The sequence below is a fragment of the Myotis davidii genome, unplaced genomic scaffold, assembly GCF_000327345.1.
Source record: "Myotis davidii unplaced genomic scaffold, ASM32734v1 scaffold48, whole genome shotgun sequence".
Classification (NCBI taxonomy): Eukaryota; Metazoa; Chordata; class Mammalia; order Chiroptera; family Vespertilionidae; genus Myotis; species Myotis davidii.
The window spans coordinates 516,084-530,576 of NW_006299393.1; the positions used below are offsets into that span (position 1 = coordinate 516,084).

At 40.9% G+C, this 14,493-nt stretch overlaps 1 protein-coding gene across 1 annotated transcript in view; it reads left to right on the plus strand.

Moving 5' to 3' along the window:
* Positions 1-14,088, plus strand: part of ZBTB11 (zinc finger and BTB domain containing 11) — a 36,555-nt gene extending 22,467 nt beyond the window's left edge. Inside the window, exons 7-12 of the mRNA XM_015571274.1 lie at positions 6,258-6,503; positions 8,136-8,280; positions 9,556-9,673; positions 11,777-11,935; positions 12,048-12,223; positions 13,224-14,088. Of these exons, the coding sequence (XP_015426760.1) occupies positions 6,258-6,503; positions 8,136-8,280; positions 9,556-9,673; positions 11,777-11,935; positions 12,048-12,223; positions 13,224-13,747 (1,368 nt within the window). The 3' untranslated portion in view covers positions 13,748-14,088. The remainder of the gene's footprint in view (positions 1-6,257; positions 6,504-8,135; positions 8,281-9,555; positions 9,674-11,776; positions 11,936-12,047; positions 12,224-13,223) is intronic.
* The last annotated feature ends 405 nt before the right edge of the window (positions 14,089-14,493 follow it).

Consider the following 14,493-nt stretch of genomic DNA (forward strand, 5'->3'; position numbering starts at 1 on the left):
TTTTTAAAAAAATAAATAAAAATAAAAATAAGTAAAATTGGGAGGGATATCTTGGCTGCAGAGGTCCCCCCTGAGGAGTAAGAGGTCCCAGCCTCAACCAGATACCCAACCCAGGATTCCAGTGCCAGAAAGAGGACTGGCTATAAAAACCAGGGGGGAGTGTGGCTGAGTGGAATGGAGGGCTGCCAGAATCCCAAGCAGTTCCTCTTAAAGGATCTGAACTCAGACTTAGACTCACTTTCTCTGAGCTCCAGTGCTGGGGCAGCAGCTTGGAAGGAACCAGGAATATACAGAGAGGAACTTACTTTTCTTTTTTGGCACCAGGATGAGAGTTTTCTGTCAGACAAAAATATTGGTAGAGTCCCCACACCCATAGAGCTGACAGGCATAATATCTGAGACTCCATCAACCTGGCTCACACTGTTTGCCCTGCCCTGGTGATTCCTTAAGGCTCCCTTCACCCAACCTTCAGGCTCATCCAAGCCATTTCCAGTGGCTTTTCCATACAACTGACCCCTCTTGCCTCCTGCTTCAGACTTTCCTAACAACTCTCAAGCGGCCTCTACATAGTCCATGCCTCTTGCTAAGTGCCACAGGCCCGTCACTAGCTGCAGCCTGCCTTGGTTCACAGTTCAGTCTCTCTTGGACATCTCCAAGGCCAACACAAGTAGCAGCCACCTGCAGATCTCTCTAACTATGCCCCAAGCAGGGCATAGATGATGGTTGACTTAGCACCACAGCCAGTGCATTTGTTGGACAGCTTCAGACCATACCTGATTATAACCCTACCACCTCTGTGAGAGACACACTCAAAGTGGGGAATCAGTGAGCACCAAAGCCCCACTGAAGGAGGTCATGCTCTGTAAGGTTGACTTGTGCGCAGCAGCTAGTCCTCACAGCCGTTTGTCCTGGGGATCATTCCCTCCCAGTGATGCCAACAGCAATCAGAGCTCAATTATAATGGGACAGTGCACACAGCCCACAGAGGGACATACTTAGAGCACCCAACTCGGGTGACTGGAGGATGCTTACTATATAAGGCCATTCTAAGTACAGGAGATATAGCAGCTCTACCTAATAAATAGAAACAAACATAGGGAAGCATCCAAAATAAGGAGACAAAGAAACAGGTTCCAAATGAAAATAGGATAAATCTCCAAAAAAAGAAGTAAATGAAATGGAGTCAAGAAAACTACCAGATGTAGAGTTTTTTGAAAATGGTTATAATGATGCTCAAGGTACTTAGTGAGAACTTGTAAGAACTTAGTGAGAACTTCAACAGCATGAAAAAGGACATAGAAACCATAAAAAGGAAACAGAAATGAAGGATACATAACTGGAATGAAGAATAATTACAAGAAATCAATAGTAGGTTAGATGACAATGAGAATCAAATAAGTGATTTGGAACACACGGAAGCAAAAAACACCCAATCGGAACAGCAAAAAGAAAAGATTTCAGAAATATGAAGATAGTGTAAGGAACCTCTGGGACAGCATCAGGCACATCAACATTTGCATCATGGGGGTGCCGGAAGGAGAAAGAGAACAAGAAATTGAATATCTATTTGAAAAAAATAATGATAGAAAACTTCCCTAACCTGGTGAAGGAAATAGACATACAAGTCCAGGAAGTACAGCATCCCAAACAAGATGAACCCAAAGTGGCCCACACCAAAACACATAAGTAAAATGCAAAAAAAGACTAAGAATCTTTTTTTTTTAAGCTAAATTGTTTTTAAATGTTTTTATTGAATATTTTAGAGAGAGAAAGGGAGATGGAGAGAGAAACATCGATGAGGGGGACATTGATCAGTTGCTGCCTGCACATCCCCTACTGGGAATCGAGCCTACACCTGGGTGTGTGATTTGACCAGAAATGGAACTGTGGTTCCTGGGTCGATGCTCAACCGCTGAGCCACTCCAGGTAGGCCAAAGAGAATCTTAAAAGCAGCAAGAGATAAGCAGTTACCTACAAGGGAGCTTCCCCATATGCCTGTCAGCAGGTTTCTCAGCATAAACATTGCAGGCCAGAAGGGACTGGCAAGAAATAGTCGAAGTGAAGAAAAGCAAAGAATTATAACCAAGATTATCCAGGAAAGCTATCATTTAGAATTGAGGACATATACAGAGCTTCTCAGACAAAAAGCTAAAGGAGTTGATCACCGCCAAACTACTATTATATGAAATGTTAAAGGGTCTTTATTTTATTGTTAATATATTTTTTATTTATTTCAGAGAGGAAGGGAGAGATATCATTATAAATGATGAGAGAGAATCACTGATCGGCTGCCTCCTGCACGCCCCACTAGGGATTGAGCCCACAACCCAGGCGTGTGAACTCCTAGGTTGACACTCAACCACTGAGCCACGCCAGCCAGGCTAAAGGTTTTTTAAAAAGAAGGGGAGAAAAAGGTGAAGGGATTTAGAAGTACAAATTGGTAGTTACAGAATATTCATGGAGGTGTAAATTATGTAAGAGATTAGCCAAAGAACATATATGCATAGCCCATGAACACTGACAACAATGTGAAGGCCGGGGGAGGGGAGTGCTGGGTGGAGGAAGGATAATGGGGGACATGTGTAATAGTGCCAACAATAAAGAAAAAAATGTAAGAAAATGAAATCTTATCACCTCCCAAAAAACAAATTACAAAGTATGACATCAGAAATAAAGGAAAAGGTTACATCAATGAAACAATAACCAGATACTATATTTTTATTTGTTTATTTTTAATCTTCACCTGAGGATATTTTTCCATTGATTTTTTTAAAATATATTAAACCCAGGTACATGCCCTTGACCGGAATCGAACCTGGGACCTTTCAGTCCACAGGCCGACGCTCTATCCACTGAGCAAAACCAGCTTTGGCCACATACTATATTTTTTGAAGGGCACATTAAGAGAATGGGAGAGCTTATTAGGAATAAATATATAATAAATATAAAAATCTCAGAAAAGTTGGGAAGTAGAATTTACTAAATCTCTCAGAAAATAATGCAAAAAGACAAGTTAGAAAATGGGAGTGAGAAACATTTAGGGGATTGGTCTAAGACAGCCGTGGGCAAACTACTGCCCGCGGGCCGGATCCAGCCCGTTTGAAATGAATAAAACTAAAAAAAAAAAGACCGTACCCTTTTATGTAATGATGTTTACTTTGAATGTATATTAGTTCACACAAACACTCCATCCAGGCTTTTGTTCCGGCCCTCCGGTCCAGTTTAAGACCCCACTGTGGCCCTCGAGTCAAAAAGTTTGCCCACCCCTGCCCTATAGCAAACGCGATGGTCTCCCCACACCCGGAGGAGGCTACCCTCTGCTGTGTTGAGCTGCAGGGGTCCCGGGCAGCTGTGTCTAGAAACTGGGTGGCCAAGGGTGCTACCCAGGGCCCTGAGCCGCCCTGGCTGTAGGTGTGACATCAGCAGAATTCCCAGGCGCTACGCTCGCCCGTGCCTGCCCGGGAGGCACATGGTGGTGGAGGACACGCATCTGGGGGGGTTGAATGAAGCCCGGGAGCTCCCGCAGGCTCTCGGGCAGGGACCTCATTTGGCTCAGTAACGGCAGCTCCTGGTCCCGGGCCAGCACCACTGAACCTTGGCAGTTTGTTTCAGCCCTCCGGTCCAGTTTAAGAACCCATTGTGGCCCTCGAGTCAAAAAGTTTGCCCACCCCTGGTCTAAGATACATAGCATCCACATAATTCCAAACAAAGAACATGGTGAAAAGGAAATCATTGATGCAATAAAGAAAAATTTCAGAGCTTAAGTATAGAAGTTTTCTTGTTAAAGGATAGGTTGAATGCCCAGAGTCATAGATGAAAATAAACCTACAGAATATTGATAAATATATAATAAAACCTTAATATGCAAATTGACCAAACTACTGAACGATTGGCCGAACAACTGGTTGCTGTGATGTGCACTGACCACCAGGGGGCAGACGCTCAACGCAGGAGCTGCCCCATACTGAGAGGGAGGTGACTGGCGGTGGTGATTGGGGGCAGAGCTGGACAGCGGGGCAGCGCCAGGCCTCCAGCCAAGGCAGGTGCCAGCATGGCCCTCCGATCACCCCACCCACTGGTCATCCCACAGATGGCCCTGGATTGAGAGAGAGATGTCCAACTGCTGGTTTAGGCCTGACATCCCCCGAGGGGTCCTGGATTACAAGAGGACACAGGCCAGGCTGAGGGACCCCCTCCACCCCAGTGCACGAATTTACATGAATTTCATGTACTAGTCCTCTAGTATATTATAAAATTTCATAATTGTCCAGTTGGTGTGGCTCAGTGGTTAAGCATCAACCTATTAGCTAAGACAGTGGTCGGCAAACTGCGGCTCGGCAAACCACCGCTCGTGAGCCACATGTGGCTCTCTGGTCCCTTGAGTGTGGCTCTTCCACAAAATGCCGACTTCTGCACATGGGCCACGAAGTTTCAGTTGCATAGTATGTGCACGCCCGCACGTGGTATTTTGTGCAGCCAAAGTGGGGAGACAAAGAAACATGTCCCAAATGAAAGAACAGGAGAACTCTCCAGGAAAAGAGCTAAATGAAATGGACGCAAGCAGTTTATCATATATAAGGATGTAGAGAATAGAGAAATTATTTCTAACTTGGAATTTATAGCCAGTCAAACCGTCAGCTATTTCTGATGGTAGAATGGGACATTTCCAGGCATTTTACCTCCCAAACTCCCTTTCTCAGGAAGGTGTTGACAGAGGTGTTCCACTAAAATGAGCAAGACATGGGAAACAAGGCCCAGTTTTACAGAGTCCAAGTGCAGGAACAGGGCATAGTGCTTTGATAGATAGAGATCGCTGATAAGATGATGTGTTTGTTCATCCTCACCAGAGGATATTTTTTCCATTGGTTTTGTTTGTTTGTTTTGAGAGAGAGTGGCAGAGACAGGGAAGGGGGAGCGACAGAAAGAGAGAAACATAAATTGGTTGCCTGCTGCATGCACCCCCACCGGGAAAAGGTATCAGCCTACAACTGAAGTACGAAGTACGTGCCCTTGACCAGAATCGAATATTCAACCCTTTAGTCTGCGGACCAAAGCTCTAACCCTTGAGCCAAACCAGCTAGGGCTAAATATTTAGTTTGTTTGGTTTTTTGTTAATCCAAGATGATGTGTTTTAAATCTCCTCTCAGTAGACATTTGGGGAAAGGGTTTAATGATGAATTAGCAGTAAATACAGAGCAGTAAGCAAAACAGAAAATAAAAAGATAGAAAATCTTAGTGTACTGTATGGTCCAGATGTGATAACATTTACACCATTCAAGTAATATAAACACTGAATTAGATCTAATAAAAATTATAATATTGAGAGAGTAGGATAATGTGAAGGATTCGCATATGTGTAGAGAGTGGGGGTAAGTGAGAATGTCATCGTCTGTTATTCCTGTTACTTGGAGTTATAAAGATAAGCATCATGAGAGAGTAAACAAAAAACAAGTGAAAGAGGTAGTGGATCAAGAGACAAGTTTTATTTATTTTTTTAACAATAAGTTTTGTAACCCTGGCCAGTTTGGCCCAGTGGATGGAACGTCGACCTGCAGGCTGGGGGGCCCTGGATTCAATTCCGGTCAGAGGCACATGCCCAGGTTGTGGGCTCAGTTCCCAGTGTGGGGCGTGCGGGAGGCAGCCAATCAATAATTCTCTCTCATCATTGATATTTCTCTCTCTCTCTCTCCCTCTTTCTTTCTCTCTGAAATCAATCAAAATATATTTTTTTAAAAAACAATGCTTAAAAAAGTAAGTTTTGTAAATGATGAGAATATGTAACTTTGATTTCATCAATCTCCAGTAACTACTGGATAATATCCAATGACCATCACAGTTTTATTTCTCTACTTTTTCAAACCCCTATTTTTGCTCTACCTAACAACTATTAATACTCCTATAATGATGGCATTCTTCAGTCTTTGTCTCTGTCCTACAATTTCTTCAAAACAGACCTATCTGCCTAGTGAGGCCTTTCTTAATTGTTCAGATTACCCCTTCTTAAATATCTTACCTTTATTTACATATAAATCCTGTTTCTGTGGCTAGATTATAAACCTCTCCAGAGTAGAGGCTGGGCCTTACCTTTTGCATCTTTATAATCTGGTACCTAGCATATTGTCTTTTACATAGTCTATGTGTTTATTGATTTATGTAATTGTAACATAGAAATGGGAAGTTGACATATGAGTCAAGTTTCACTTAACATTTGTAATGAAATTACATTTAGACAGAATTTTGTTTACTTTTTCTTTTAGCTGTGTAAAAAACAGTTTCAGTACAGTGCCTCATTGAGAGCACACCTTATTCGACATACCAGAAAAGTTGCACCCTCTTCATCGTCTTCCAATTTCACATCTAATGAGGCATCAGGAACATCGTCTGAGAAGGGCAGAACCAAACGAGAATTTATATGTTCCATATGTGGAAGGACATTACCTAAATTATATTCTCTTCGAATACATATGTTAAAGCACACTGGTGTAAAGCCACATGCATGCCAGGTAAAGCCGTAACATTTATTTTGTTATGTAAAGAAGATTGGAATTTAAGTGGTGATAAGACTGGTTGATTCTAGAGTCACCCTTACTCTTAAAAAATGTCACAAGGAATTCTATGACATTTTTAGTTTGTTGCCTGGATAAAGGGTGATTCCTAATTGTGTTCTTTAATTTGTTGTTTAATTTATTGTAATTTGAAATGAATCTATTTAGGATGTTCATGGAATTCATTAAGATTCAGGGGATGTATGGGTGAGAATCATCATCCCAGTCATCGCTTAGCCTGCAGCAGGACTAATCTGGACTCAAAAGGAACCCAGGGTTGAGACCAGCCGGGAGCAAACTACGGCCCACGGGCCGGATCCGGCCCATTTGAAAAGAATAAAACTAAAAAAAAAAAAAAGACCATACCCTTTTATGTAATGATGTTTACTTTGAATTTATATTAGTTCACACAAACACTCCATCCATGCTTTTGTTCCAGCCCTCCGGTCCAGTTTAAGAACCCATTGTGGCCCTCAAGTCAAAAAGTTTGCCCACCCCTGGTTTAGGCAAATCTTCACAAAATCCTGCATGCGCTATGTATCCACTAATGTTGAGGTCTGAGGGTACAAATCTCAAAATATGACTCCTAAGTAAATAATTCTGTGATTAGCAACTTTAGGCTATTCTCTCTCTCTCTCTCTCTCTCTCTCTCGTTTTTGTTTTGTTTTAGCTTTTTCTTATATGAGAATACAATATAATACAAGAGAATAAAAGAGGTCCTATGTACCCTTCATCCAGATTCAATAGTTATCAACATAGGGTCAGTTGTCGAACTAAGTATTAATTTGGCCTCTGGTCTTCTAGTATAGCACTACTCAAAATGTGTGGTCTATGGAAGATAACTACAGAAATGAGAATAAGCTTTTAAAAACTGTTATGGCAATTTGACATTGTTGTGACATTTTTATTGTATTTAACAAAATCTCTTCCCCAGTGGATTGCGGTGGCCTGGGAGAGGGGAGGAGAGACTGGTTCTTCATCGCAGAGTTTGAGGAGCACTGTTCTAGTTGGTGTAGCAGGAAATTAGTATATATATATTTTATTGCACTTCCATATCTCTTTTTTTATATATATATTTTATTGATTTTTTTACAGAGAGGAAGGGAGAGAGATAGAGAGTTAGAAACATCGATGAGAGAGAAACGTCGATCAGCTGCCTCCTGCAGGTCCCCCACTAGGGATGTGCCCGCAACCCAGGTACATGCTGTTGACCGGAATCGAACCCGGGACCTTTTGGTCCGCAGGCCGATGCTCTATCCACTGAGCAAAACCGGTTTTGGCATTCTATATCTCTTTTAATATAGCTTATATACTGTTTAATCTCTCAAGGACAGCATAAGGTTTTTTTTTTTTGTACTGCTTTGAACTCTGCCAGTGATCACATGGTTATAAGAAAAATAGCAATATTTTGGAATCAGAAGATCAACCAGCTAATATCTTTGGCATTTGTTTCAACTTTCACTTTGTTATTTTGTTTAAAATTTAAATTTTTAATTTAAAGTGGCATCCAGGTTTCTCTATCTTCATTCTTCAGAACCAGCTTCTATCTGCTTTTCTGTTTTACTGTTTTAAATACCTGTGCTGTCTTAGGTCTGTGGAAAGACTTTCATCTACAAGCATGGTCTAAAATTACACCAGAGTCTCCATCAATCACAAAAGCAGTTCCAGTGTGAACTATGTGTTAAGTCATTTGTTACCAAACGGAGTCTTCAAGAACATATGAGTATTCACACAGGTAATGAGGAATTTATATTGATATAATTCCTGGGTGGGACAAAAGTAGGTTTATAATTGTGAGCATGGGTAAGAGTTTATTCTTGTATTTATTAATTACTATATTATTTTCCATAGGAACAACTGTAAACCTACTTTAAACCCACCCTGTGCATATTATATACTACTAATTTACTATTATATTGATTATGCGGTGATTATTTCAGAAATCACATTGATATACTGATGGCTATATGTGTGCAGTGTTTCATTAATGAGAGTAAAGCTAAAAGATCTTCTTAAATCTAGTTTTAGAGCTATCTTATTTGTGTAAAAATATTCATTGTTTCCCTCAGTATAGAAAAATGCATACTGAATATTAAATCATGTGTAATTTATTTACTTTTTAAATATATTTTTATTGATTTCAGAGACGAAGGGAGAAAGAGAGAGAGAGAGACATCAACGATGAGAGAGAATCATTGATCTCTCTGCACACCCCACTTTGGGGATTGAGCCAGAAACCTGGGCATGTGCCCTGACCAGGAATCGAACCATGACCTCCTGGTTCATAGGTTGATGCTCAACCACTTGGCTACACCAGCCGGGAAAATCATGTGTAATTTAGATGGAGGCACCTAAAGAAATAGACATGCTTTTAAAAAGTTACGCAGTAGGCAAATGTAACTGTCAGCATGCTTTGTGTCTTATAATTTCATTAGAATTTTTATTTTACAAATGCTTATTTTCAAATGCTCAAAGCAGTTATGTGGAAATGGTTGATGAAGGGTAGATATCTCCTCTAGAACTTGTATTCAACTCTTACTATTACATTCCAGATGACTATGAAGTGTAGCACATTCTTGGGCTAGCAGTAGCCTTGCTAGCACTGTAGTTGAGAGGAAATAGGGATTTCTTAAAATATATTTTATTGATTTTTTACAGAGAGGAAGGGAAAGGGATAGAGAGTTAGAAACATCAATGAGAGAGAAACATCGATCAGCTGCCTCCTGCACACCCTCCACTGGGGATGTGCCTGCAACCAAGGTACATGCCCTTGACTGGAATCAAATCTGGGACCCTTGAGTCCGCAGACCAACGCTCTATCCACTGAGCCAAACCGGTCAGGGCAGGAAATAGGGATTTTGATGTGGTTTGTTGTTATTCTTAGAAGGTGGCTGCCAAATGTTTTATCTTCTGTGTCCCTTTGATAGAATAACCTCTGAAATATGAAATAAGATATTCTATTGGAAGAGCACATGATTGTTGGATTTGTGACATGGTTTTATTTTTACAGGAGAGTCCAAGTACCATTGCTCAGTTTGTGGAAAGTCTTTTCACAGGGGCTCTGGACTCAGCAAGCACCAAAAGAAGCACCAGCCAAAGCCTGAGGTTCGAGGCTATCACTGTACTCAGTAAGTGTTTAATGGGTGAACCACTCAATTAATTTCCTTATGTTCGTGCTAGATTTGTTTGAGAGTTGTTTTCAGAAAAAAATATTTGAGGTGGCTGTAGTTGATAACCACCTGCATTGTATAGTTGAAATTTGCTAAGAGAGTGGAACTTACACACACCACACACACACACACACACACACACACACACACACACACACACACACACGTGTATCCAAGGGGCTAGATGTGCTAATTAACTAGATGGAGGGAATCCTTTCACAATGTAGTATACATATATCAAGTTATCATTTACACTTTAAATATCTTTAAATTTTTTTGTCAATTATACCTCAATAAAGCTGGAGAAAAAAGAAAATATTTCAAAATAATATTAAACTGTTGTTTCTTCTTGATTTTAATCCCTTTTTTGCCTAGATATTTCTACTTATTATTTTTAAAAGTTTTATTTAAATATAAATCACATACTATGCAAATCCCCATTTAAGATGATTTAGGCTGCCCACCTGGCCCGACTACGCTTACGGGGGTCACTGCTGCCGCAGCCCTGAAGCCAGAGGTCCAGGGGTCCTCCCCCCCACAGGGCCCCTGGCGTAGGGACTACGCCCCTCCTGCCATCCCATGTCCAAGCTGAACCATAGGCACCTGGGTACTCCAGAAGGCACATGAGACAGCCTTCCTCTCCTGGTTTCTAAATGGCCTCCTGGCATCCAGCATCGGGGTCATCCTTCATGCAGAGTGGCATGGGTTGCAAAGCTGCCTCTGGCTTCTTCCTGCTGGGCTGCCTGTGGGTGGGGGTGTAACCACAGGCGTGGGCACCGATCTGGCCCCTGGCCTGCTCTGGGCCTGTGCTGTGGGCATCCACATGGGTCAGCTGGAGCTGGACATGGAACTGGTGCCCATTGAAGCTGGCGGCTTGAGTGAGCAGCAGGGCCTGGGGGAATGGCCTGGTGCTTGACACCAGTCCAAGGACCAGGACATTAGAACCTGACCCTTCCACCACAAAATAAATATATGGGACTTAAAGAGAGCCTTCAAATACAGTACCTGGCACCATGTGGTCTGTAGGGAAGAATGATCCCTGGAGCAGCCAGAGTTTCTCAAAGTGCTGGGCCCTCTGCTAGTCATCCTTCCTTTTAGACTCCTTTTCTTTCTGCCTCTCTTGATTTTCCCAAAACCTCCTGAAATTGTTTTTTTTAATTGAGGTAAAATTCATGTAACATAAAATTCATCACTTTAAAGTGTATAATTCAGTGGCTTCTAGTATATTCACAGTGTTGTGCAAACATTGCCACTTTCTTTTTTAAAAAATATGTTCTTATTGATTTTTAGAGTGAGGAAGTGAGGATTAGAGAGAGGTAGAAGCATTGATGAGAGAGAATCATTATCAATCATTGGCCTCCTGCACACTCCTTACTAGGGATCAAGCCCACAACCCGGGCGTGTGCCCTGACCAGGAATTGAACTGTGATATCCTGGTTTATGGGTTGATGCTCAACCACTGAGCCACACCAGCCGGGCAGCATTCCACTTTCTAATGACAGAATGCCTTCAGCACTCAGCCAGGCAGTTCACAACTGCGTCTTGGCTTGCTGAGTCAACCAGAGGTGAGAGCTTAGGGCCTTTTCAGGTCTTCCCTGAGTGTGTGCACAGCCCTGAGAAAGTGTGTGGACTTCTAGATTCCCAGGAATGCGTGAGAGTTTTTCAAAGCCCCTATTCCCCAAAGCATTTTTCCTCCAGTTGACAGGCTGTCAGTTGCTCCATCCTTATAGTTAATGTGAGGCCTACTCCCAACACATGGAGAGAGAATGGGGATGGTAAAGAAGATCAGATGGGACTGAGGAGGAGACAAAAAGTGTATGTCCTCTCTAGTAACCTTTGGGAGGTCTGCATGATTCTTTCTAAAGGTTTCTAGGTAGGGCCAAAAGAACTTAACATCCTGCGGCCTTATTACAGGGTTGGAGTACTAGTGAACATCTTTTGTCTTAAATTGGGATCATCTTGTGGAGTTCTAGAAACCCAAGAATATACTAAATTCTTGGAAGCTTGTTTTAAAAGAATAATATGATGATCCAGTTGGGTGATTGAATTTTATTATTGCAGATGTGAAAAAAGTTTCTTTGAAGCTAGAGATCTTCGTCAGCACATGAACAAACATCTTGGTGTGAAGCCATTCCAGTGCCAATATTGTGATAAGTGCTATAGTTGGAAGAAAGATTGGTATTCCCATGTGAAGTCTCATTCTGTCACTGAACCTTACAGGTGAGTAAATCTGAGGAGGATCCGAAATGTATATAATTTTTTTTTCACACACCTATACTTGGATTAATTCTTATGGATGCTGATGCTTTTAATCCTCCCCCCTCCATTTTAGATGTAATATATGTGGCAAAGAATTTTATGAAAAAGCATTGTTCAGAAGGCATGTAAAGAAAGCTACCCATGGGAAAAAAGGAAGAGCAAAGCAAAACCTAGAACGGGTGTGTGAAAGATGTGGAAGAAAATTCACTCAACTGAGAGAGTATAGGAGACACATGAACAATCATGAAGGTAACTATATAGCTATATAATACAGATAAATATAGAGAGAATAAAAGACAATCCAATACTGATACTCCTTTTATCAATCCTCTCATTTATTACCTCACCTTCCTTGATAAGCGATGTATTCCATATCATAGAAGTTTTTTTCAAGTGATAGGGGTGATTCTAAACCTGAGTATCTAACATAGCTTAATATTCTCTATCAACATTTTCATGGGCTACTTGGAGCCTGTTTTCTTTTCTTTTTTAAAAAAAATATATACTTTATTGATTTTTTACAGAGAGGAAGGGAGAGGGATAGAGAGTTAGAAACATCAATGAGAGAGAAACATCAATCAGCTGCCTCCTGCACACCCCCTACCAGGTATGTGCCCGCAACCAAGGTACATGCCCTTGACCAGAATCGAACCTGGGACCGTTGAGTCCGCAGGCCGACGCTCTATCCACTGAGCCAAACCAGTTAGGGCTCTTTTTTTTAATATAGAAGCTCAATGATGAGAGAAAATCATTGATTGGCTGCCTCCTGCACCCACAACCCGGGCATGTGCCCTCCTAGTTCATAGTTTGATGCTCAACCACTGAGCCATGCTTCTGTTTTCTTATTCTAGGATTATAGGATTGCTGTGAAGGTCAAGTGACACCTTGCATAGAAACTCAGAATTGCCTCTCAGTAACTTCTATCCATGTGCACTGCTTAGAGAGATTATTTTCCAGAATCTCGTTTATTCTAAGGTGAACCATTAGGTCCTAAATTAAAAATTGCCACCCTAACCGGTTTGGCTCAGTGGATAGAGCGTCAGCCTGCGGACTCAAGGGTCTCAGGTTCGATTCCGGTCAAGGGCATGTACCTTGGTTGTATTTTTTTAAAAATTGCCATAGGTAAGATAGAAAGACTTATGGACTACTGTATTTTAATAAAAGCATTATTTATCAGGCAACTTTAATATATTTTGGTACTTGCACACCTCACCACACACACACATCTCTTCTCTTTTTTTAAAAATAGGAGTTAAGCCATTTGAGTGCTTAACATGTGGAGTGGCTTGGGCTGATGCCCGGTCTCTAAAGCGCCATGTCCGAACCCATACTGGTGAGCGGCCCTATGTGTGCCCTGTGTGCAGCGAAGCCTACATAGATGCCCGGACACTCCGAAAACATATGACCAAGTTCCACAGAGACTATGTGCCTTGCAAAATTATGCTGGAAAAAGATACCCTTCAGTTTCATAACCAAGGAACTCAGGTGGAGCATGCTGTTAGCATCCTAACAGCAGACATTCATGAACAGGAAAGCAGCGATCCTCAAGAACTTGAGACTGTGGTAGTGACGGGAGAAACTATGGAAGCTCTTGAAGCCGTTGCAGCTACTGAAGAGTATCCATCTGTATCTACACTCTCTGACCAAAGTATTATGCAGGTGGTTAATTATGTGTTGGCACAACAGCAAGGACAGAAGTTATCTGAAGTTGCAGAAGCTATTCAAACTGTTGAAGTAGAGGTGGCACATATTTCAGAAGCAGAAGGAATATAGTCATGGAAATTTTAAAAAGTGACATCTCATGGATACTGAACTCAGAACATTTGTTTACAATACTATGTGACTCTCTACCTAGATTTTGTATGTGAAGATTCTGGGCTGTTTGATGATGTTTTAACATTTCTGATTGGTTTGTCCAGCTAAAGTCCATTTACTGTAAAGAAATTGAAAATATCTGTTTGATGGCAGTGGTTTATTATGGTATACATTTTATGAATTAATGTGTGTAAAGGATTATAGTAAATGAAAAACTGTACAGTTTCATTTGCATTTTGACATTGTTATATACTTTGAGTTTAAAAGGCTGCACCAGTAAGCTTTTCTTCTCTTTTGTTCTCAAAATATAGAAGATTTGTGATTTCATTTGCCTTTTTATAGATTTAAAATTCTAATATAAAGCATTTTACTCAGATGAATAGGTATATTACATTTTTTAAATGCTTCAAATCTGTGATTCTTGATTTACTATTTATTTTAAGCCCTTATAAGTCAGGGATTCTTTATTTTATTTTAAAGCACTTAATGAGTTACATATTGTAATCAAGTTTGCACAGTATACTTATCTATTTGGGGCACCTTTAAATGAATAGCTAATTTTAAATATGCCATTAAAATGCATGAAATGCCTATTAAAGCCTTACTATACTCTCTCTTCAAGGCAAGTAAAAGACCATAAAACAAAGAATACTGTTATTAAGCTCTGTTGATAAAAAAAATTTCTCCTGAATAACAATACATGG